Genomic DNA, 24,783 nt, shown 5'->3' with positions numbered 1-24,783 from the left:
GACAAAGTCTGGCACAAACGGGCAACTCTCACTCAACTCAAACTCTCACTCAAATATCTAAGAGATTTTTGAAGCCAGAACTCTATTTTCTCAAACTCTCACTCAAATATCTAAGAGATTTTTGAAGCCGGAACTCTATTTTCTCATCCCCCTAATCCTTCAAAACCAACTTTATTTTCTGGTGGGCACAGCACATAGAAAAAAAGGAAGCTGATCCTTCTAGCATAGATGTTGCTTGGGCAGATGATTTTATTCTTTAATATTTGGGCAACACAGGCTCTGATCTCCAGCAGAGAAATATTGAAAGGGCTGTTTTCAATTCTAGAACAGCCTCTTCCAGCTGAAGAAGCCTCCTGCTTATTTGTTTTCAAGACTACCAGTGTTGACACATCACTGACAAACAGAAATAATTCTGTATTATTTTTAAAGTGCTCTTTTTTAGTGCTGCTCAGCAGGAATTTTTTTACTGAAGTTTGCCCAAAATCCTGAGAAGCTGAAGGAACAACTAGAGAGCAGCAACTACCATGAATTATCAAAAACTTGGCACTAGAAAAAAGTACCTGATTTCTAGAAAAACACACACACAAAAGTTGGTAAGAATACAAGTTTTCCTCGGGGTAACAGCAATAAGAATACAAAAAAAAAAAATATAATTCAGTATATTAATGTCCTGTTAGTGGAACTGACTTTCATGGGAACCCAAACCCAAAGTTGCTAAAGGACTTGCATTACTGTTTGCTTAATTTCTCTCAAAGAATTTCTTAAATTAAATTTAAAAAAAAAAGAGGGAAACAAGCAAATTTCTTAAGAGAAACCCTGGAAATACCTATGCAAAAATCAAAACAGTAGTAAGAGAGATGAGAACAGGAAAAACAAGCAGAAAGAAGTGCAAGAGTCTGCTGGGAAAGCAAAAGTATTCATGAACAGGCAAATGCTTCTTAAAAACAAGCCTGCTCTGGGAAACTTCTTACAAGGTCCTGCCTCATTTCCTAATGCCTTGGAACAGGAAGGAAAATGGGTCACAACAGCAGAGTTTGAAAGAGATGACAGATGACTGCATTTCTTGAAGGCTTTCCACGAGCTCCTGATGGTGGTAACAGAACAAAGCTGTTCCTAGAATGCCAAGATTTCCCTATTGTATCCCTAAGACAACCCAGGAACTGATTTGTCCCCAGCCATTGAAATTAGTTTTTTTTTTAATGGGTTTTATTTTTTCCATGCTATATACAGATGGAATGATAAATCCTATCTTTTCCTTTAGCTGCATAATTTTTACTTTGAAACAACAATTTCCAGCACTGTGTTCCTCACTAACACTGCCTATGGTCATGTGTGGCCTCAATGAGCACCAAGTGACAGGCCACCATATTTTGCTTTTTTTCAGAGCAGTCTGTATTGAAAGATAAGGAGCTGTTTCACTTTGGAGAAGAAGCTGACCGAAAGAACAGATTTATCCTATTAGTTTCTTTAGCACAAAGCTTGCTCTAGACCATGACAGGTTCTTTAAAACAGTAGTACAGTTATTATGTGACACTTAAATGATTTGACAAACTCTCAAGCTGTCTCTTAATAAAGACTTTTGGGAAGCAAAGAAGGTCAGAGTGAGTGGGCAAAGAGAGGAAGGAACCTCATCACTCTCTGCAGCTCCTGAAAGGTGCCTGTGCTCAGCTGGGGCTGGGCTCTTTCTCCAGCAGCACTGACACAACCAGAGCACACAGCCTTGAGCTGCACCAAGGGAAATACAGGTTGGATAGCAGGAAAAAGTTTTTTAGAGAAAGAGTGATAAAGTTCTGGAATGGCTGCCCGGGGAGGTGGTGGAGTCCCCATGCCTGGGTGTGTTTAACAAAGCCTGGATGTGGCACTGGGTGCCAGGGTTGAGTTGAGCTGTTGGGGCTGGGTTGGACTTGATGATCTTGAAGGTCTCTTCCAACCTGGTCATTCTGGGAATTCTGTGAATAGGCATGAAGAGGAGATTTTGTTTTCTAAACACACCTTCCACACCACATCTCGATGGTGACCAACAGAACCAAAGGTGAAATTTTCCTGCTCTGATCAGCCAAGGTTAAGCAGGAGACAAAGAGCAATGATTTACATCAATCTCATCTATCTGCCTCCACATGGAGAGAGATTCCCACCTCTGCTCAGCAAGCCTGTCATTAATGATGTCCCCATCACAGAGCCGACACTCCTGCTGCTCCTTGAGGTCTCCAGCACGAAGCAGATGCTACTTTGACCTCAAGAACGTGCTCCCTCCAAGCTGTTTTCTCATTTTGCTGGGCCACACTCATGAGGGACAGAGAGAAGTTCCTTTTCCCTGTGCTGTGCTATAAACAGAGACCCCTGAAGCAGAGGAGAGTGTTGGAGACACGACCACAGGGCATCTACACAGCTTCCCAACATCACCTGGGAGATGATGGCATCATGCAGCGGGGAGAAGGAGCCACAGCTTTAGGAGTGAGGTGGAAATTCAGTGACAGGAATACACCTGGGAGATGATGGCATCATGCAGTAAGGAGAAGGAGCCACAGCTTTTGGAGTGAGGTGGAAATTCAGTGACAGGAAAAGCAGAGGGAGCAGCTGCTGCCCCCGGAAAAATCCTCCTCTTAATTCTGTCCTCTTCTCTATTGCATGTGGATCAAGAACGTCTCCTCAAACCCGGCAAGTGTAAAAATCCCTTTCCTCATTCATGCTTCACCTCATTAACTGGAGCCATCTGCCTGACCTGGATCTTGCTGTGAAACAAAAGCAAGGATGACTCCAGTGGGAGTGGGTTGGGAGTGGAATGGCAAAGTGCCCACAGACTTGTCAGGGCTCCCTCATTCACCATGACTGAAAGCAAAGGGAACAAAAGAGTTTGCATCTTGCTTTTCTCACCTTTGTTTATCTGGACTCCCCCTTCAAGTCTGAATGAATGAAATCTGCATCCACAAACACCTCAAAAGTCAGGTAACAAACTTACCCAGAAGAAAAAACTTACAGGCAGAAAATACAAAAATTGAGTCAAGTTGCTAACTGAAGAATGGAAACTGAGATTTGAATTTATCCCAAAGAAAACAAAACACAATTCTCTCTCCCAACACTCTAAACAAAAGAAATACAGTGGCTGGAAGGTGTTGGGGAGCTGCCTGCTGCAGAGGAGACAGGAAAATATTATAAAGGAGTTCATGAGGCTGAATATTTTGGGCTCCCAGTAACACATCTGGCTCAGCATCTGAGCTGCAGGCAGGCTGATATACCCACAGATATCACATCTCACAGTGCATCTTCTGCTCTGCTGAATAGCTGCTGCATTTGAAGGAAAACAAGTATGCCACAGTTTCAGTAAATACAAGTTATTATTGAAAAAAATGTTGTATTGAAACTTTAGAGACAGAATGGACCATTCATTACCAGTATTAGAGTCACACTTGGACAAGCAGCTGCTCTGTGAGTAGAAGGTTTAAAAGAGAATTCAATACTTTAAAGAAGTTTTTGGGCTTTTTTTTTTTCCCACTTACAGAACAGAATTCAGCACTGAAAGTAACTGTTTAATCAAAACCATGCTCAATTTGGTGTTTCTTCCAACCCCATGAAGAAGTGACAGAACACTTGACATGTCAAGCACCATCACATGAAGCACTGATTTCATTTTTTCTACTAGAGCCAAATAATAACAACAATAAGAATTGTCTCACACATCCCAATTATTCTGAACAAAATTTCAGTGCTGTGTTTTCAACTACTTCATAAAATACTTTCCCTCCTTTTGAACAGGGCAGCATTTACAAAAATCAAGATTCCTAATTAGAAGGAAGTTGGCTTATCACATCAGCTTCAGAATGTGCCAGAAGCAACACAGAACACTGAATTCCAGTGAAACCAGCAGAAGCTTCCCCCATTCCTTCCCTTCCTCTGAAGTCTTTATCATCAGTTTTCATGTACCAACTCCACTGAACAGCAAAGACACGAGGGAAGTACCTCCAAGCCATTTTATACTCATTTCTAGTGGTAACTGCTTGACATTACTGTGCAATTTTCCTTGTCCATTTTTTAAAGACAGGGTCACAACACATGAACTGACTGGGCCCAGCCAGAAGTGAACAGTGATGTGATAAATAATTAATAAAACACAGAAGAGAGAGCAGATTTAACCAAGTGACAATCTGAGCAGCAGCTTAACAGAATTTAAACAATTCCTACCTGGCAGTGAAACTAATGCAAAAAAAAGAGCTTTAATGAAACAGCAGAGGAATTTAAGCAGCGGGTTGTCAGGTTTCATTTCTTTCCTGAGAGGCAATTTTGTCATTCCTGGACATTTCATTTCACCAATTTAGAATCCAAGGCCCACTGGTGCTTCCCCCACTTTTGTTATTTCTGAATCTAGACAAGATGCTCAGTGTAACTCCACCAAATTCAAGCAGCCTGCACAGCTCTGAAACAACTCTCCTGGTAAAAATCACCAGCCCAACAGTGCAACAATATTCAAACATATTCAAAAGTCTTCAGTGCTCTTATGATTTCCTTAGAAGATTTCCTACTTACACTGTGTTAGCACTCAAAATAAAAACAGTATAAACACATATAGAGATTAATCTTTAACACTGAATTTAAAATAGCAATGTCACAGACTTATTTTACCTCAAGAACCACCTGAAAGTTCAGCTATATTGATTTCTTCTAAAAAGATATGAGTATCTGACTGCCTTTCATTCAGCTGAAGAAAACACTCTTTAATTAAATTCTCTTTAATATATTCTTTGATTTTTTTTTTAAATCTTGTAGATTTTGATCTGCTCATTTTAGGAATGCTGTGACTTGTGTCCTGGTCTTGTGTACAAGTATTGCACAGCTCCAGAACTGCTCAGTGAGGCAGCAGCACAGAGTGAGGATGAAAACCTGTGTGGACACCCATGCAATCTCTCAAGGGATAAGACATATTTAGAAAATAATTGTTTTGCAAAATGCAATCTGGACACTACTGACTCCAGACCATTCTGACTCATGTTTTTCTACACAAAAAAAACCAAACTTGCTTTTATGTTTTTGTTTCTACTGAAGTCCCATTTTCTCTCAGCTGTAGTTTTGCCAGTAGCCTCACTTCTTTTTGCTTTCCATTTCCCAGCATAGTGGAAAGGAAATTTTAGTAGCTTCCCATCATTTTTTTTCCTCAGATGAATGTGTGCATACATGTTAGACATCCTCAGCTTTCCCTTCAGCACATCCAGGCTAGATTTCCCTCCTTTCACTCAAAATGTACCTTGGCTAGCAGGAGAAGTCTAAAAATACATGTACAATCCCTCCTCTTGGCAGGATTTTCAGGGCATTTTACCTCTGTGAGAGCAGTTTCAGCAGGAACTGTTACAGTTCAGACTTTACCTCCACACAGAAAACTCCATCACTTTTATCTGCTCTCCTTCCCTCTCTCCCACCAAACAGTTCCTGGCTCTTTCTCCTGAGGTTTTCAGAATTCAAAACACAACCAACAGAATTCAAACCAGAATAAAATGGAGTGGGCGAGGGAAGGAAGGAATCAGCTGCATCAGACATGAAAAATTGTGTGAAAAGCACAAGGGTAAAAACCTCAGAGACATCTCCATTTCTGCCATTATTCTTCACCATGGATTCACCTGCATTTGCAATCTCAGAGTCCTGGAAACTTCATGGAAAATTTGGCATGATTTGCCATATTGATCTGAAATTCTTCAGTTCATAACACAAATGCTCTCAGTGTGACCAGATTTATAAAGAAGGAATTTGTATTGCACTGTTTGTATTCTATCTGTATTTGCATCTAAAATCTCCATCCATTCACTTGACTCATTAAACAAAACTTAATAACTTGGGAAAATAATGGCCAGAAGCTGCTATCCCAGGACTCAGTATGTATTGAATATAAGTGGACTGCTTACGAAAAAAAAAAGTCTAAATAATAATGATTCTTTTGATTTGTTTTTATGTCACTAAAAATCCTTTAAAATTATGTTCAGAACGTTCCACTATGCTCCAGTGGAACACATTTTAACCTTCCTGTAACCAGGAAAGGGAACCAAAGCTGGGGACAACTCAGCGGCTGAAATTTTATGAGAAGTCTCCATTTTTTTTAGTGTCTTAGTCAGGTTTTAAATGTTGGTTGCATACAGAATGTAAAGTGCCAACACCCACAACAGAAATATTAGTTTTATATTACAGATGAATAGTCAGTATTACCAATCCACCATCAAACCAATAATTTTTTTTTCCTGTACCTCACAGCTGTTCCCCACGAGGGAAATCTGTCAGGACAAACCTTAGGAAGCAGAATTAATCCTTGCTTACAAACCACCCACATGAGAGCAAAGTAAGACAAAATCCTGACCTTCTGAAGTCCTCCATTCTCCTCCACCAAAGGAGGCAGAGCACTGGTGCTGTTGGTGGATGGTGGCTCGACATTGTAGTCACGAAAGCAGCAGAATAAGGTGCTAAAGATACTTCGACTCCTCTGCTTCTTCAAGCTGATATTACATTGGGACACTGGGGGGGAAAAAAAACACAGAGCAGAAAAATAAATTCATGTGGTACAGACCTGGTTTTTGAGATTACAACAACTAAATGGAAGATGTAGGGTTTCTATACACAGAAATCTTTATCAAGTCTTAAGATTACTGAGATTTTCCAGATATTATACTGGGATACTGGGAAAAAAAAACCAAAACCACACAGCAGAAAAATAAATTCATGTGGTACAGATCTGGTTTTCCAGATTACAACAACTGAATTGAAGATGCAGGGTTTCTATACCCAGAAATCTTTATCAAGTCTTAAGATTACTGAGATTTTCCAGCAGATTGAGACAGCTCTTCTTCTTTTTTAACACATTTTTTCCCTTGCCAGACTCGCACAGTGACATCCTGGAACTCTGCATAATCACACTGAGACAACACAGAGACCCAGTAACATCCAAGGTGGGTACTGTAATTACACAAAATACCTCACTGCTAAAATTCATCTCTGGACAGAGGAAGCAAAGAGATCTAAAAACCAGAGATGCACTAAATGCCTCCTGTAGTGTTTCTACACAACTACACAATCATGTGTGGAACATTTACAAGTCCTGCAAGGGTCAGGAAAATCTCTGAGATGTTTTTGAGTTTCCTCTGGTTGACAGCATTGCTGGAGGACAGAAGACACAACACAGAGGCTACAACAACAAGGGTGGTTCTCAAGAAACAGGAGCCCTGGCCTTGACTTTCAACTTGCTTGCTGGTCTACCAGGATAAAAATAACCCTAAAGTGGTAAAAAATTACATACAGCTGAACGAGAGCAAGTGTAGCATTTTAAAAGAATGAAAGCTGTAGTTGAAAGCAACAGTTGAGAGAAAAGAAATGCACCTAAGACATCTAGGGATTCCCCTAAGGAAAAACCTCTTGAATACACATTAAAATAAAAAAGAATAAAATAAAAGAGTTGGAGAAAAGTTTTTGAATGTTTTAAGTAATACTTGATTTGTTCACCAAATATATAATGATCTATTATCATGCTTGTAGATAATGTTTATTTAGAAGTATTTCTTTCCTGCTTTGGGTAGGAAATCCACCCCCTCCCCAACCCAAAATTAGAGGTTAAGTGGAATTCGTAGTAAGTCCCATCATTTCCATATTTGCCAAAATACATTTCCACTTGAAGGCTGTCAGCACTGCCCAGGTTCAGTTATTAATTGCTATCAAGAGCAAAGTGTACCAATATCAAAAACTAAATGGGTTTTATAGACTTTTACTATTTTAAAAAGTGCTCTGATAACAGCATGAATTCAGCACTGTGCAGAGATCTGTGTGCTTAAGGAAGTGTTTCATTACTTTAAAAAACACCTGTAAACTGAAACCAACCCAGCATCACTTATCCATATTCCAGTTAAACAGAAAACACATGAACAACTCTGGCCACCGGTGCTACAAGTCACAGTCAAAGGCTAATTCTCAAAATGTCACGTTCTGTTTGCAACAACACAGTTTTAGAAATCCCCCAAGGATACCTGGGCAGTTGGGAAGGACATTTTGAAAGCACTCAGAAAAAATGGTATTGCAGCACAAGCAAGTTAGGTGCAATATAATCCTGGCAAGGAGAACGCCTTTCCGACATTAAAAATTGAAATATGCTGAAATTAGAACAGGAGGAACAATGCTCTGTGTCCTGCTGCCTACAGCTACTGTCACAGCAACCTTGCTAATAATTTCTGCTTTGTTTTCAGCCTCTGCTTAAAAATATGAGGGCAAATTATCCCATTTGAGTGCAGGTATCAATTACAGCAGGGTGCTTGGATTTCTAACTCACAGCCTCAGCTGCACAACAGATCAATGGGAACACCAAAACCACTCCAGAACTAATACTTGTATCATCTCTACTTAGTATAGAAAGAGACAATAAATTGTCTAAATAAACATTCAAAAATCTCTAGACAAAAAATGCTGATTGGTCCGAACCTTCTAAGAATACTTGGGTAGAATCATACATTTGAAATCTGGCCACTCTCTTCACTTAGGGAAACATTTCACTAGGAAAAAAAAATCCTTCAGGTTGGTTTTTAGTCTTGACAATTCTGCCATTCACAACACAGGGCTGTTTCAAATATGTCTTTCCACTAATTTAAATATTATTTTAACAGGATTTTCTTTAATAAGCTATTATAGAGACTTTACAGTGACTTAAAAAATGATAGTTTTGGATGCAGCAAGGAACAGAAGTTTTCAGGTTTTATGTGCTGTGCTATGTTAAAATACAAGTACTGTACACACAGAAAATGTTTGCACCCATATCTCATTTTTAGCTACTCTGACAGTGTTGTGCATCATGGAAAATAGTTCCTCCCTCCTCAGTTACCCTGAGCCACCTGCAATCTGTGTGCTGTTTACTGGATTTCTTCTCCTTGAAGCAGTGACAGCACAAATATAACAACTATAAAGGTGCAAAGAAGCACTGATGTTGAATTACCAACATCAATTTAGGCATTCTGGATGGCAGCAAATTTTAAGGAGAAAAAAATGCTGAGGGTAAAACCTTAAAAAGGTTTGGCATTCCTTATACAGTTCATAGGTGAGAGCAGGTACTAACAACACTGGAAGGCTAAACTGAGTTATCCAAACTGCAGGTCTGAGCAGCATCCAGCACATGGAGTTAAAAAAAAAATTCTTTTCTTCCCCCTCCATCTGTTAGAAGTTCCAAGCTCAGTTTCTGGAGGTGATTTCCTCCCCAGACACTGTGAACCATCATTACCCAGCACCGAGGACACCCCAGTGACGTTTCCCATCTCAAACCCTGCACATGGAACACGTCAACACCATGGCCCAAAAAAACCCAGGCAGAGCAACCCCACAACATGAAACTATGTCATCTGTGAAAGCAGAGAAGGCTGAGAGCAGCAGGTGCCTGCAGGAGGGTTGAGGAAGGATCAGGGTGAGCTGGAGCTGCTCTCCCCTCCCACCACCCCAGGTTCACTCCAAGTGCAGTTTAAGGACCTGAACACACCAAATGTGTGTGTGCAAAAATCCTCAACGAGTTCCCCTTTCATGGCTTTGCCCCACCACTTTTTGCACCTACACAGACTTTTAGAGCCCAAAGTATCACATGGCAGGGAAGTCCACAGCTCAGCCAAGAGTTCAGCTGCTTCGGAACTCTGAGCATCTTTGTTTCTTACCCTTCTGCAGGCCCTAATTGGTATTTTTGAAGCAGGAAGAGAAGGACTGGAAGCACACACAATACCCAGGATGAAAGGAAGGAATTCCACCTTGAATTTATACACCCACAGAATGCTTTGTTCTCTTGCTTTTCTAATAATTCCTAATGTCCTGAGGTTTACAACAAGTGAGCACTGGGCTAATGTGATTTTTCAGCTCTGATTATAACACCAAGATCTCTTCATTAGAAGGGATTTCAGGCATCACTGCAAATATAAATCAAGAATTCTTATATCTTTCCATGCAGAAAATGTCACATGTATCTACATTTAATTCCATCTGCTATTTTAAAGGCCAGTCATTCAAAGTCATGCTGCCTTCCTACAACTTTTCAGTTAGGTTTTAAATCTATATACAGATGCCCATATAAACACACACATCTATTTACATGCACCAACAAATACATAACCTTTTCCCTCACTAATTTTGAGCACTTTATTTCCTTTTCCATGGGGTTTAAGGCCACACTGAAGAGCAGAGTGCACAGATCCAGCACTGCTTCACTCCTGAGGGTCTGCAAGAGCCTTCAGTGAAGTACTTGGCCAAATTACCTGAATTTGTAAAACATTATTTGCAGTCAGGGTCAGAAATGGCACAGTCTAGAAGGGAAGTAACTCTGGTGGCAGACTGTCCCCAATTTAGGGTCTCACCTGTAATTTCCAGATGCCTTTTCTAAGCCTCACTGCCCAGGACCCCTGTGCCACCCAGGGTTTGAGGGCATGTTCATCCCTGAATTGTCTGGAATCCAAAGGCAGTCCCAGAATTGTGCATATGGAGGTCTTCTGGCAAGTCTTAACAAACCCACAGCACTGGTAAGGCTGGGGAGGAGCCCAAGGAAAAAGATAAAGGCAATTTTGAAAATAAATTACTGCAATCACATAAGCTTAAATGGGAGGTATGGAGCCATACTGGGTGGTTTCCAAGAGAACAGGGAGAAAAAGGCCATAACAAACCCCAAGTATTAACACACACAGGTATAATAACTCAAATGTTAAACCAGAAATTAATACAAGAGGTGCTAACAGAAGTAATTTACAGCATCTTCTCCAAGCTCCTTTCACACACAGGAAAGAGGAGGCAGAAGGGCTGTGCTGCTCTCCCACCAGGACACCTCCAGCAGCAGCACAAGTTACACAGCCAAGAAAAAGATTTTCCTCTCATGCACTGTACTCTAAGTAAGTTTAGTTGAGGGCTTCCCCCATCAGATTTTGCTGTGGTGGTGTGAAATCACAAAAGCAGATTCTCGTGCAGCCACAGCACCACAAGAAGCCACCTCAGGATGACTGGAAGGCTCTGAGCCCACCCCTCTGCAGCCAGGAGTGAGCTAATTACTGCTGAATTTGTCTTAATTAAATGAATGCAATATCCAGTTCTTCCAAATAATATAAACTGGGTAATGAGGAGACTTCCCTGCTTACAGATGAACTCAGTAAATGCAATAAAATGAACATCTGGGTACGGTGAGCTCTCACCATGACTTTGTTTATAACACAGGATGGAAAGAGGAGAGTCAGAATTAAGTGATATTAAACAAAGCCTTTCTTCAAAGGAAGCAGTTTTAAAATCTGTACATGATTAGAAATGCCTAATTTCTCCAACTTCTTAAGAGGCTGTATCTGATCTTCTCATAAAAAAGAAATTTTATATCCCACATGCCTCAAGATAGAAACAGTTAAGTAGAAAATCATCAATTTGCTGACACAGCTCCTCTTTTTGTGATGTGACCAGGACAGGAATTGTTTTACAACACCTGGTGCCAAATCTGCATGTGATGCTCTCATAACTTTGGTTTTAAAATGCCATTTGCAGTTTATCATTGAAAGGTTTCATCTCCTGTGTAAACTTTGCAGCAAATACAGCAATAAAAGCACTGTCACATACCTGAAACAACCACCCACAACTGGTTTAACCTTCAAGCATGTAAAGCCCAAGCAAATTGCTCTGCTTAAATTCAGCATGTGATACCCCAGAATTACATTAATTTCAACTGAAACTGGCATTCTCCTCTCAGAAGCACAATTAATTAAAAGTAAGGTTTTGGGTTTTCCACTGAAATTATTACTTTGAAGGGAGAGCTCCCAGACTAGTTTAGTGAAACAAAAAATCTTTCCAAAACATCTGACTCTCCCTCTCCACCAACCTGTTTCCCAGGCATTCCATTAGTAGTTTGTTCTGGATGGAGTTGATGGGCAAGGAAAAAAACTTGAATACATAAGGCAGGTGGGGACATGATGGAAAAATAACCAAGTAACTTTTTTTTATTTTTGAGATAATTTCTTTAGGTCAGTGCCCTTAGATCTAAAAAAAAAAAGTCAACATGATTTAGGAGCTTTTAGGGAATTTTAGGAAAAAACTGAACATTATTCTTAGTAAATGATTCCATGATGCTTTGGAAAACAGGCTTATGAGTGGCACCTCTATGCTAGGATGAAATAGCTACACAAGAACTGCTTTTCCTGTAATTTATCCTCCTATTACTTACTCTAACAGAAGCTATCCAGTGGATATCAGAAACTACAGTTTCACTTCCATACCTCCCAAAGTCCTCTAAAATACAATTTCACATAATGCCTACGACAAAAATCATCAGGATGGAAGTTGATTGGTCCATCAAATCAGCTAAAGCTGTATGAAGAAAAAAGAACTCTACCTAACCAAACAAAGCTTTGGAAATATTTCTGTTGCAGCAGCTTAAAGCTAAAAAAACCCCCTTATTTCGCCCTACATAAATTATTTATTACAGCCCTCAAATCTGGGTAGATTAAATATCTGCTGTTGGTTATTGGATGCTCATATTTTAAGGATCAAAGGTAGTGAAATTCTGAAGTCACTTTTAAAAGACACGACTGAGAACTCAGCACTGCTGTCTCTGTAAGGGCTGTGATGCTTCATGAAATGTAGCCAGTAAATGTTCAAAACACAACTGCACAAAGAAGCCTCTTAAATGACAAGGAGGGATAAGAAACCATGAAAAGGCTCAAAACAGCACAAGAACCTGATGGATCTCAAGGCAAATTCCAAAACCTTTTAAAGCTGTTGCTGCACTTCAGCCTTCACACTGTGGTTTGGCTGGACACATATATATGATGGTATAACCTTCCTGTATGTGTCAGCTTCTCATATAAAACATGATTTAAACATCTTCTGCAGTATTCCACAAGTGAGGAGAGCTGCTACTAGGCAAGATCATGTAAAAATAAATTCATCTGTCAGAGCCCAACTCTGGCATTTATTCAGCCCTAAGACTGAAGGCAGATCCACAGCTCCAGGGGCATCCACATTTCAGAGCGAAGCTCAGAAGTTAAATACTGCTTTAAGAACCCAATTAACCTGCTGAACCATGTTCTGAGCAAAATACCTTCAAATTCAAATTAAACAGGGCAGATTTTGGCCACCTCCTCCCCTGCTCCAGTGCCTGACAAGCTGACAGGGCTACACTGAGACCACTTCCAATTCTGAGAAGCAGCACATGTAGATCTGTATCTCCAAAGGACTGAAAAGTAGGGCTCCTGTAATCCAGGAAGGAACTAATTAACAAGCAGCACTTTCATTCTTGTGCCTGTATTGCTTGCCACTGAAACAGCCACTGGGATCAGAAGATGGATGAGGATACAAAGGAGAAGTTAGGAGATGCTCAGCTCCAGTAACTCCCCCAGCAAGAGGAGCCAGGGAGCTGCTGCACCTTTGCCTTTGACATAAATACCTGGACAGTTTTTAAAGAGGAGCTGAATGTGCCCATCCAGCCTTGCCTGTCATCTCCTTGGAGCAGCCAGGAGGAATGTGCCCCATCCTTCAAGGATTAACTGTGCCCACATCCGTTTCACACACGTCTGAAAAACTACTGAACACACTAAAAAAGGCGCTACAAGGGAATACAACAATTTTTAATGCACACGTACACGGCTCACAGTAAAATCTTTTCCTAGTATTTGCTTTTTTTTGAGAAGAGTGATAGCACTTCATAGCTTCCAGAGCAGCCTGTGAACACATGTGGTCAAAATACACACATGCTTAAAGAAAATAAGTAAATGATTAAATGAGTAAATAAGTAAGTAGCCACGCCCCACAATCACCCTTCCATCAGCTGATAGTCTGAAACATGCACAAAGCAACAGAACCACTTAAGAAAAGAAAAAAAAAAAGAAAAATTTAAAGAAATAATGCACTCATCTGACACTACACTACACTCATTTCACACTATGCTCAAGGCCAGGTTTGCAGCACTGCAGTTCAGTGCTAGCTGGCAAAAGTGATTCAACTCCAAGCTTTTTGCCTTGAAATCTTTCACTCTTGGAGTGAAATTCATGTAGTGTAAAAAGCAATGCTTCAAACCAGTTTAAGGGCCAAGTAAAACACAGCAAATAATGAGAAAGTAGCTGCAGTGCCACAAGATTGCCATGGTTTGTAACTGGGTGGTAAACCAAGCTAAATGAAGTATGCAAGCAATGCTAGGGAGACGTACTATGATACAAAATAAACAGAACTTTCTGCAGTGGCATTATGGAGACATTTCCCTGTCCCTGCAGCACTTCAAGTGTTTTGTCTCAGCCCAATAATTTATAAACATTACAGAACAACAGCCACACACTGATCCATTTACAGCACCGGCACACCATGACTGTTCCCTTTAAAAATGGTATTTTTTTCTGAAAAACAAAGCATTTGGGCCTCTGTGGTGTTTCTGTGCAGTTTGAGCAAGGTTGGAGCCGCTGGATCTGGATGTTTTCCCAGTGCTCGGGTTTGGAGCGGCAGTTGAACAGGAAATACTGCGCAGTCTGTGCATGCATTACATTCCTGTCCCGCCCCGAGCAGCCGCCAACAAACAAACCTTTCTTCTAGTAAAAGAGAGAGAAAAAAAATACACTGCACAAAGTTCACCAGCAGATGTGGCCTGTGAATCCAACCCAGCCTTTTCTGCTGATAAAAAGAATTCGATGTATTTGCAATGTTGGTGTAACGTCACGGTTTGGTGGAGCTGGATCAGCAAAGACCCGGCAGTTTAAAGCTGCAAAATCTGCACTGCTGAGGTTCCCTGAGCTGCTGCACCCACAGCAGAGGCTTTCTCTTGAGGAGGGTTTGCCAAATATTAGCAGCAGCTTACAATAAAAAGGATTGTTTTATTTCCATTTTACTCAGCACTTAAGTTTGTTTTCCACCATCAACCACGCACAGCAACCAGATCAGATGTTTGCATATCTCAACCTGAATCACTCCAAGGTTGGCCTGTTTGAAAAAAATATTCTGGAAAATATTTAATAATGATTTGTTAAATACTTGGGAAGGAAGACAAAGGAGGAAACAAACAAATGGGAACAGGAGCAGCACATGGGGTCAAAATGGCCAGATCTCAGCATTTGTCAGTCAAGGCTGATCCCCCTGGCATGGGGAGAGGATCCAAGTGGGAACGCAGGGAAGTGAATGTAAACAAGCACGTGTTTATAGAGCAGAAATATGTCCAGCATCCGCTCTGCTCCAGCCTCTGCTGACGTGGGACACGCTGGGAAAGGCAGGGAAGAACAATCTGCTCCATCCCCAGCAGCTCAAACCCAAGGGAAAAGCAGGAACAGGCAAGAAACAGGCGGCACCTGGAGCCGTCACACAGCCCAGGCAGTCACTGCTGCCCCACACGTTAATGTAACTCACAGCTGGCATCATCATCATCATCATCATCATCATCATCATATTAAAAAAAAATTCTTGGAACCAATGCTGATGGAACAAGAAAGAGGGATAAACAAGTTTTCTTTAGCTTGTTGGGGAGAGTATTTTCTTATTGCACTGGGTATGAACAGACAGATGGATGGACACACACAGCGCTCTGCAGCCCCAGGCCACATTTTCCTGAAGAATTTATGCCATGAAATTAGTGTGAAGTTACTGAAGAGCTGCAAAAACCTCTTTTTCTGTGCTCCCCACCTAGCCACACAGCTTTTACCCAATCATTGATTTTTCAAGACAAAGAGAGATCCAAACCTAAAGAATATTGCTGGACATGGTATCTACAATCAGCATGTTTCCTGATCAAATAGGTTCAGTTTAATAAACTGGGCTTTATAAGGGTTTTAATAGGGTTTTCTTTCCCCCCAGAGACCAAAATTCAGAGCCTGGGGTTGTGAAATTAAGCAGAGCTTCTTCCTGCCTCCTGCCACATGCAGGTTGACTAAAATTTAAGTGACATTTTTGGCTTTTTTATTTGACTTGAAAAGTGTAAGACAAGTGGCTCACTAAACACAAAGGTCGAAGAAACTCCTCTACTCTCTCCCCCCAAAAAATACCATTACATCTCCAACTACAGCCTTATCAAAACCTTGCTCATCTGAGGAGAATAAGCTTAATTTAATTTTCCTAAATATAGTCCAAAGATGTTCCCATAGAGACAGCAACATTCTATATGGTACTTTTTGCAGCAAATACTTCAGCAAGACATCAAATCCAAAGCATTAGTCTATTTTTGCAAGCCTTCTCCTCTCTTTCCTAGGAACAGCTCTTCTCTAACAAATTCATCTTGCAAAAGTATGTTAAAGGGTCTCTGCAAAGAAAAGTTTTGTTTCTCCATTTTGCCTTATGAATTTTTCATTCTCTCCTGGGGATATTTCTGGACCAGGCTACAAGTCTAATTCCTGCCAGGGAAATTCACTCATCCAAAGTTTGCTCCCCCAAAGACACATCCCTAATAGCAAAAAATCAAACTGGGACATCTTTTCTGCAGTTCCTTTGACTTCTCTTTCTAAACCCCATTTATTTCTGTCAACCCACTGGTATTCTGTGGATATTGAGTGCAGTTCTCATAAAACATTCACCCTGTGAGAAAATACACATCTAAAACGATGCTGCTTTTGGTGACATGTTCTGCAGAACCAAAGCCATTTATATCATGTAAATTCTGAAAAGATTCTTAATGGAGCAGGGAAAAATGTCTGACCATGTATGAAATATTCACCTTGTGTTTTGGAAGAAAAAGAGAGGTGGCTTAGCTTCAAAAAGACATTGATTTAAACAGAGATGTAGATTTATTTGGTGTCCTTACTGGTTTTCCCCATTCCTCCATGCCCCTGCTCAAATTTCTCTGTATTATGAAACCCAGATACAAAGGAATAAAGAGGAATCCCACTCACTTGGAAGAGGAAACTTTCTCTGAATCACTGTATTATCTGTGCTTCAGTCATTAATAGAATCTGAAAGTAACAGCTGTTTTGAACAACTAAAAATGCTCTTAAAATCAATTTACAGGCATCATACAGCAAGGATAACTCAGCAGGTTACTTGAATCCAGCCCTTCTGGGAGCAAAATAAAAACATCAGGTTTTGATTATAAACTTATTTGTTGCAGGGATTTCTCAATAAGAGGTCTGGGTTACACTGGAGTGTATCTGCTTGGACAGAATCTCACTTGGAGAAATTGTTGCCAAGGTAATTTCTTCTCCAGCTTTAGCTTTCATGAAGCAGATTTCGTCCTATCTTGGATTACTCTTCATAAATTCTTTTTTAAAGATAATTACAATATTTATAGATATGTAATACAAATGCCTATTACAGAGAGAAAAATGTAATTTTATTTGCTGCCTTCTTCTTCAAGCTGTTGAATCCACCCTCACCAGTTAAGCTGGAAAGGATTTTGATCAATTTACGTTTTCAATAAAACCTACCCATCTTCTGTAACTATTTTAGATCTAAAGTAATTACAATATCAACCACTGTGGGTTTTCAGTTCAATTGAAGTGTCACCTGCAGAACAGCAGCTCTGCCAGGTATCTCTGACAAAAAATTGAAGCTGTAACAGAGCATCTATTGTTACACACTAAGTAAAGAAGTAAGGAAAAATCCCCCACAGAAGCACATTCCAAAGCCTCATTAATAATTTGCTAAAATATCTCACATTGCCCTGGTGCTGCATCTCTCCTTCACTTTTCAAACTCTTTTTTTTTTTTTTTTATATTAACTGTGTTTTCAACTCATTCCAAGAAATAAGCTGGAAAATATTCAACCCTAGCTCTTCTGACCTTGTACTTTGGAGTCATGAGTATTTTATCCATTCAGCATTCCCAGACCATTAAAAGCAGCACATTCCCACCTGGAAATATGATATTTAGAAAGCTAAAACTAGATTAAGAATGAAACAAAAGATACAGGAAACTGCAAGCTTTGTATGATAAAGTGACTACAGTTTTGACAAAAAATAAAAGCAGTGAAACTTGATGAACTTCCAGCAATTCCTTTCTAGAACAAAGCCACAGTTTACTGCCTGTTGAGAAACTCAGCTAATAAGAAAAATTATTTTAAAAAAAAAGTTTTAAGAGGAGAGGATTTTAAAAAAAGCATTTTGGTGTCTTAAACAAGCACTCAGATGCCTCCACCACGCTGACAATTCAGCTGCAGGTTGGAACAGCTGCAGACGTGTTTAACTGCCTCTCCTCTGACCTATTTGAAATATCCTAAACTTTGTACTAAAGGAATGCACAAGATTTAATGCCTGTGCTTGAACTCCTGACAATCCTGCACCACTGAGAGCAGCCCACTTGCTATTTCACAGAGGAGGCATGAGAAAGTATGAATAACTGAGGATATTAAATAACCAATGTCTTCAGGACTACAAGTTTAGAAACTTTATTTATAAACTGTTTCCTTAATTATATTAGAGGGAAAAAAAAAAACAACCCAACAAAACCAGTACAGTGATTTTTTGCTGCTTACTGGAGCAAAAATGATGATAATTGTAACTATGTTGATTCATTCTACAAAACCCATTCCTGTTATCCCCAAACAAAGGCCACATGTTATCAAAGGTAGTCTAAAAGGAGGTTAAAAAATTGCAACTAACCCCATTAACAAGGCAGAAACTCTTCCCCATCTCACTTTTTCACCATGTGCCTTTGTGCTAATTTTAAGAGAGAATCCAGGCATGAGGCAAGAGAAATTATTCTAATTCTGCATCTTGGTCCAAGCAGCCTCTCTTAGCCTACATTCCTGCCCAAGCTGTTTATGCAGAACACTCCAGATCAGCTGGTCTCTGCCCAATCTGGCAAAAACCCTGCTGCTTTCCTCCAGCACTGATGCAGAGGCAAGGGTGAGCTGGGTGTTTAGTACATAATAATGCAATGCTGTCCCCACTGCTTTGCATCCTGCTTTCTTGGCATGCAAGAGCCAGATTTTCACCATTCACATTAAACAGATCATAGCAGCATAGAATGGTTTGGGTTGGAAGGGGGTTTAAAGACCAGCTGGTTCCACACCCGGCCATGGGACACCTTCCACTATCCCAGGCTGCTCCAAGCTCTGTCCAAACTGGCCTTGGACACTTCCAGGGATGGGGTGAGAGATCTTACAGCCCTGTTGTTGTCAGAGGTGAAGGAAGCACAGCTCATCTCCTAGGGAGGCAGGAGCCTTGCTTTATCACCATCACTTTCAGCAGCAGAGGTCCCACTTTAGCTCAGGGCAGAGAAGCAGATGAGGGCTTTTTCAAACTTGCTCAGGGCAGAGAAGCAGATGAGCTTCTCAAAGCCCCACTTGCTGGCAGAGAAGCTATGAGGGCTTCTCAAAGGTCCCACTTTAGCTCAGGGCAGAGAAGCAGATGAGGGCTTCTCAAAGGCCCCACTTTGGCTCAGGGCAGAGAAGCAGATGAGGGCTTCTCAAAGGCCCCACTTTGGCTCAGGGCAGAGAAGCAGATGAGGGCTCCTTGATGAGCTCAGGCAGGAGCCCCGAGCAGATGACGGACCCAGCACATTTCCTGCACTTAGCTCAGATGGGAAACCCCAGGCATGAGGACCCATAAATGCTGGATCCCATGAAGTCTATACTTACAGAATTACCCAAGCACTCAGAGAGCCATGCTCAGTTCTTGCTGCTCCTCCTCTCCCAGCAGGTAACAAGCTCCAAGTCCAGCCAGTGCTGCCACCAGCATCGCTCCTCTTCAGCTGCTTCCAGCTCCCTGTGCTTCTCTCAGCACCCCAGCCTGTGCCCCTCTGCAGTTCAGGTGGCTGCACTGACCCCACACACACACAGGTGTTCACACAACACCCCCTGCCACGTGGGCTGTAACTCAGAGTGAGGGAAACAGGGGTACAAAACCAACAATTTCTAACTGAAAACCCTCTGGGACCCCCCAGCTGTGTGCAGCAAAGCTGCAGTGCCTGAGACAGTCACACCTGCACAGCTGGGTGTGTTGTTTATCCTGAGAGCTTTAAAAATCCCTTTTGGCACCAACAGTAAGTATTATGTTCTGTACCATACCACGGCACAAGCAATTTGAAAAGTTTTTTTTCTGGCTACTGGCTGAGCTCTATCAGTTTGGGCAGAGCCCACTTGGCTCCTTCTGCCCAGCCCCAGCACATTCAATGAATTACTCAAATCTAAACAGATTCTGCATTTCAATTGCTCTCCCAAAGCTCTACAGAGCTGCAGCAGGAAAGCTCTGTATGCTCTGGCATGCCTGCTGCAAAGCAAGATAAATATCTGGCACCTCTCCCGCTCCTACATAACCAGAATGAGGACAAACAGCTGCATTATTGGCTTCATTAGGGCCTGTCTTAGATCTTATTTCTCCTGGTGACATAGAAAAACATCACAAGGGAGACACTGGAAAAAGTTGCCCAAGAAGCAGTGAATGCCCCATCCCTGGAAGTGCCCAAAGCCCTGGAAGTGTTGGATGGGGCCTGGAGCAACCTGGTCTAGGGGAAGGTGTCCCTGCATGGCATGGGAGGTAGAGCTGGATGATCTTTAATGTCCCTTCCAACCCAAACCATTCTGGGATTCTGTGAAATCAATGACTCAACAGGATTTTCCCAGATCAAAATCTAACAAACACCCAGATTTGTACTCTTGATCTAACTCCTGCAGTGCTGCAGGAACATTCTCCTTTCTGCTGAAGAACTGTGCTCCAGTGACACAGGAGCAGAAATCAAGGCCTGAGTCTCCTCCCACGGGTCCCCACATACACAAGGAATTCCAACCCCACAAAAAAAAAAAAAAACAATTCAAAAAACAAAATAAGGTCCAGTGTGTTTGAGACACTCACTGCCAAAAACCTCCTGCCAAGACCCAGCCAGCTCGTGGGGGAAGTCTCTGGGTAGTAATGGGTCTTGACACTGAAAAAAAAATTGGTTTATTTTCTTGTTTTAACTACCTCATGATAGCTCCCAAGTAGTTTCTGTGATTTTTCTCCTCACCCTGCAGGCAGCTCAGCCACCAAGCCCAGCTGACCACAGCAGAGCTCACAAAGCCAAGCTGATGAGCACTTGTAGGGCACAATGCACCTCATTTGTCTACACCAGTAACCACCCTAAAAACGCCAATATTGTTTTTCTTCTCTCCCCTGGGAAGCCCCGATGAACAGCTCAGCTGTTTATATTGCAAACATTTACAGTTAAGGGAAAGATCACCAGCCCCCACATCACTGCTTCAGTCCTTCCTGTAAGTCACTAGATTTGGCCAAGTCCAGTAAAACTTGCTTATCCTAAAAATGCTGCAAAATAACCCCTTCATTTAATCCTCCTGCTTCTGTGCCCAGTGCTACTATTTCCTGACCACTCCACAATACTGATCTGCAAAACACAAATGGAAAATGTCGTTCATAAGGAAAACAAAACACAGGACTAGGGCTTAACATGAGGTTCCTCAGCAAGGCTGACCTGGGAGCTCTGGACACTCAGCACATTTTCCTGCACCTCTCAGGATTCCTGAGGAACCCTGGGAGTTCTCCATGAGGTGCTGTGAAAAAAATGCCACCGTACAGAAAATTCTGATGGCAGAACATTTAGTGGAAGATTGTTTGCTCCAAGTATTTTTTGGTACCAGCTGAAAGACCACAACACAATTCCCAAAGGAGAGAGCTTACACAAACAGGGCAAAGCTTCTGGATGGGCTTTCACAGCAGTTTTTTGGGTTTTTTTAAACTCTCTTCCTTCCTCCTTTCGCCCAGAGGTGAAAGTGGAAAGTTTTCTCAGGCAGAGGATGCCTTGGCCACTGAGCACTTAAGCAAACACATCATCCACAAAACTTGGGGTTTTTTTCCTCTCTCATTTTAGGAAATTCAATTGTTCAAAAGCCTTATTTAATCAGCTGGTGCACACCTACAGCTGAGCCCAAGCACTGAGGAAGCTGTTTCAGCCCAGCCTTTAAGGAAGGACAGCACAATTTCCAAGCACCTGTGACAAGCCACATGCCAAAACATGCTCCCAGCACCACCTGATAACACCATGAGGTGATTACAGCACTCCTGGGATGTTTGTACCTGCTCTCTGGGCACAAGTTTTAAGTTTCCCATCACCACCTTGCATCTTCTCTTCAATCCCCAAGATTATTGTATTCAGGGTTAACATTAAAAAATGGCAATTTCTATAAATCTGGGACCATCCTCCTGTTCTTTTGTTTATGGTACTCCTGTATCAGTTTGTAATTTACATCACTGAAAGTTTCACAGCAAATATTGAAAGAATGTGGCTCCAAATAAGTATCAAACAGGTATTTTCTCTTGGAACCCCAAGTTTTGGACACTCCCATCAAAATGAAAAAGACAATTCAAAAGTTCCAAGTAATGCCAGAAGGTATTAACTGCACCAAATGACAGCTGGGCACGTGGAATTGAGGCCTCCTAAACTCTGGATCAAGTGACAAAAAGGTACTTTTTGTACTTCTTAATAGGATGTATGTCCTGCAAAGCACAGGGAATAAGGTCAGCCCCACCCATGAAAACCAGTTCAAGTCCAAAGAGAACCCTGATCCACTTTTCTGCTCCACTCCAAATTTCCATTTTTTGGACAAGCAGCTCCCAAGTCTTTGCGCAACAGTTCCTTGTTCATAATTTTTTAAACCCAGCGTAAAAACTAACTGCAGAACATTTTCTGCTTCAGTTTTATTCTTAGGTAAGGCACACACACAGCCTTTGAGTAGGAGCTTGGGGCAGAATATATATTAAAAACTGAGAGGTGCTCATATAATTTAATAGCAGGTTCTAGAGGAGCATTTAGCTTGTAACATCCTAACTTTATTCCCTTATCACACAGAGCAAATATTCCTGCTTTATCCAATGTCTAGAAATGACATTAACCATATCTAGGAAATCCTGCTAGATTTAAGTAATGTTTCAAGTTAGGCCTTAAAATAAGATATAATTGTGGTGTTTGGATATTACTAATTACTGATATTTTGCTTTTTCATAAACTAATTGTTGGGTAAGATTCTAGCAAGGCAATGGAAAAAAATATCTCTAGAGCTGCTTAAACATGCAACTTGTTGTTTTTTGTTTTTTTTTTTTTTTTTTCCTAGAGTCATCTCAGGCAACTAAAGCTAAGCATGATCTAGGAATGAGAAAGTACAAAGGAAAAAGAACACCAAAAATTATGTCACTTGGCTTATACTTCTTGTTTATAGTTATACCACAGCAGGAAATATAATTGCAAACATCAGTCTGCACCGGGTATAAAATATTCCATATTGAAAAGATGCAATGTATTACATAATACTTGATAGTTTCTCCAAATTCCAAAGCTCACACACATTTTTCCTGCCTTAGCAACCCAAAAGTACACAGAGATCTGCAGGAATACATGGTGTGCACATACACACATCTGCAAAAGCCAGCTTGAAAGTGGCACAAGTAACAAAAATATTCAGCCAAGCCCTCCATCCAAACCAGAGGCAATAACTCTTAGACATGGAGTTTAAAGCAACTTCAATAAACAATCACTCCATCATACTAAAAAGCACATTCAAACTGGAATTACCCTGACTTATTTTAGGAATTGAATTCCAGTAATGTTGTATGAATTATTCAATGATTGTATCAGCTTATTTTCAACCAAATTCTGTTTCCCTGAGGAAATTCCAGCATTGGAAATTGCATGCACCACACCAATATTAGCAAGAGCTAGAATCCTTTACATTTTTTCCTTTTTCTATACAGATAATGTATTCTTCAAGCTCATTTCCACCGAGGGGAAGAAAAAAAGCTTTCAGCTTGGCTCTCCTCATGAATAATACATTAAAAATTTAATATTAGAGCACAAATCTTCTTTTTAAGCCTCCAGAAACACTACTATATTTGCCCTATTACTTTGAAAAGATTCATGTACATATTTAAATAAGGGTAAACCATAAGCTCCTGTTCTCCATAATTAAGCTGCAACAAAATATTTCACCATTTATCAGCCCAATTCTGAAACAATTCTTTGTAAAGCTTTGTAACTGTCATTAAAAAAGAGAATTCCTTACCATATCCACAATAAGGAGTGTAAGACATTTTGTTCCATAACTCAATGTTACAATCTGAAGTGGAACAGATTTTTTTCAGCCATTCACAAAACCCAGTTTGTTTTTTTACATGGAGGAGAATCCTGATTTCAAGGAGGCATCTCCAGTCCACATTACTAACAGCAGATGTAAATAAAACTCAAACCCACAAGAAAAAACAGCTGCAAAAATGATGTAAGGGAGGAGAGGGAGGGAAACAAGTGCCTGATGAAAGGATGAAAACTTCTAGGAAGAGCAGAGTCCTTCTAAGAACAGCAACCGCATCGATCCCGTGCCACTTGCTCGAGCCCTGACTCCGCAGGCTGAGGGCTCTGCCACAGCCTCAGGCTCCCAGCCCTCCTCAGGCTTGTACAAAAATAAACAAGAATAAACAGACTGTGGAGCACGAACCCAGATGTTTCAGGGCTCAGAAAGCAGGAGTCCCATCGTGCTGCTACGGGAGAAGTATTTTTAAGCATTCGCGTCGGGAGGCGGCACCGCCGGGGCTCAGCTCCCTGGAGGCTTCAAGCATCTTCTCCAGGAAGCCAGCAGCAAGTTCATGACACTCTGAGGAACTGGACAAGGTGTCCTCTGAGAAAGAGCACACACACTGCAATCTGCAGCACAAAGGACAAATTTAACCAGCAGAAACTTTGCTTTCACTGTTTAGGGCTGGGCCAGCAGGGCAGCCGCAGCACGGAGCAGGACTAATGGCTGGATTCAATGTTTTAAAGGTTTGTTCCAGCCTGAATGATTCTAGGATTTCCATGCATTGCCTGGTGGAAGGATGAGTCAAATGGGAGAGAAGAAATGGCAAAAGAGTTATTTTTATTAAGGTGACTGGAAGAAATGTTATGAACTTGACTGTGTGGC

General features: G+C 41.1%; 1 protein-coding gene across 4 annotated transcripts in view; it reads right to left on the bottom strand.

The window, feature by feature from the left end:
• CTDSPL (CTD small phosphatase like) overlaps positions 1-24,783 on the bottom strand; it is an 80,439-nt gene that overhangs the window by 26,737 nt on the left and 28,919 nt on the right. For all 4 annotated transcript variants that reach the window (XM_030943892.1, XM_030943894.1, XM_030943893.1 and 1 more), the window contains exon 2: positions 6,335-6,489. In XM_030943892.1, the coding sequence (XP_030799752.1) occupies positions 6,335-6,489 (155 nt within the window). The remainder of the gene's footprint in view (positions 1-6,334; positions 6,490-24,783) is intronic.

Source organism: Camarhynchus parvulus, chromosome 2 (assembly GCF_901933205.1).
Source record: "Camarhynchus parvulus chromosome 2, STF_HiC, whole genome shotgun sequence".
In the NCBI taxonomy this organism is placed as follows: Eukaryota; Metazoa; Chordata; class Aves; order Passeriformes; family Thraupidae; genus Camarhynchus; species Camarhynchus parvulus.
The sequence above is the reverse complement of the archived record's forward strand: the minus strand, read 5'-3'. Positions and strand labels throughout refer to the sequence as shown.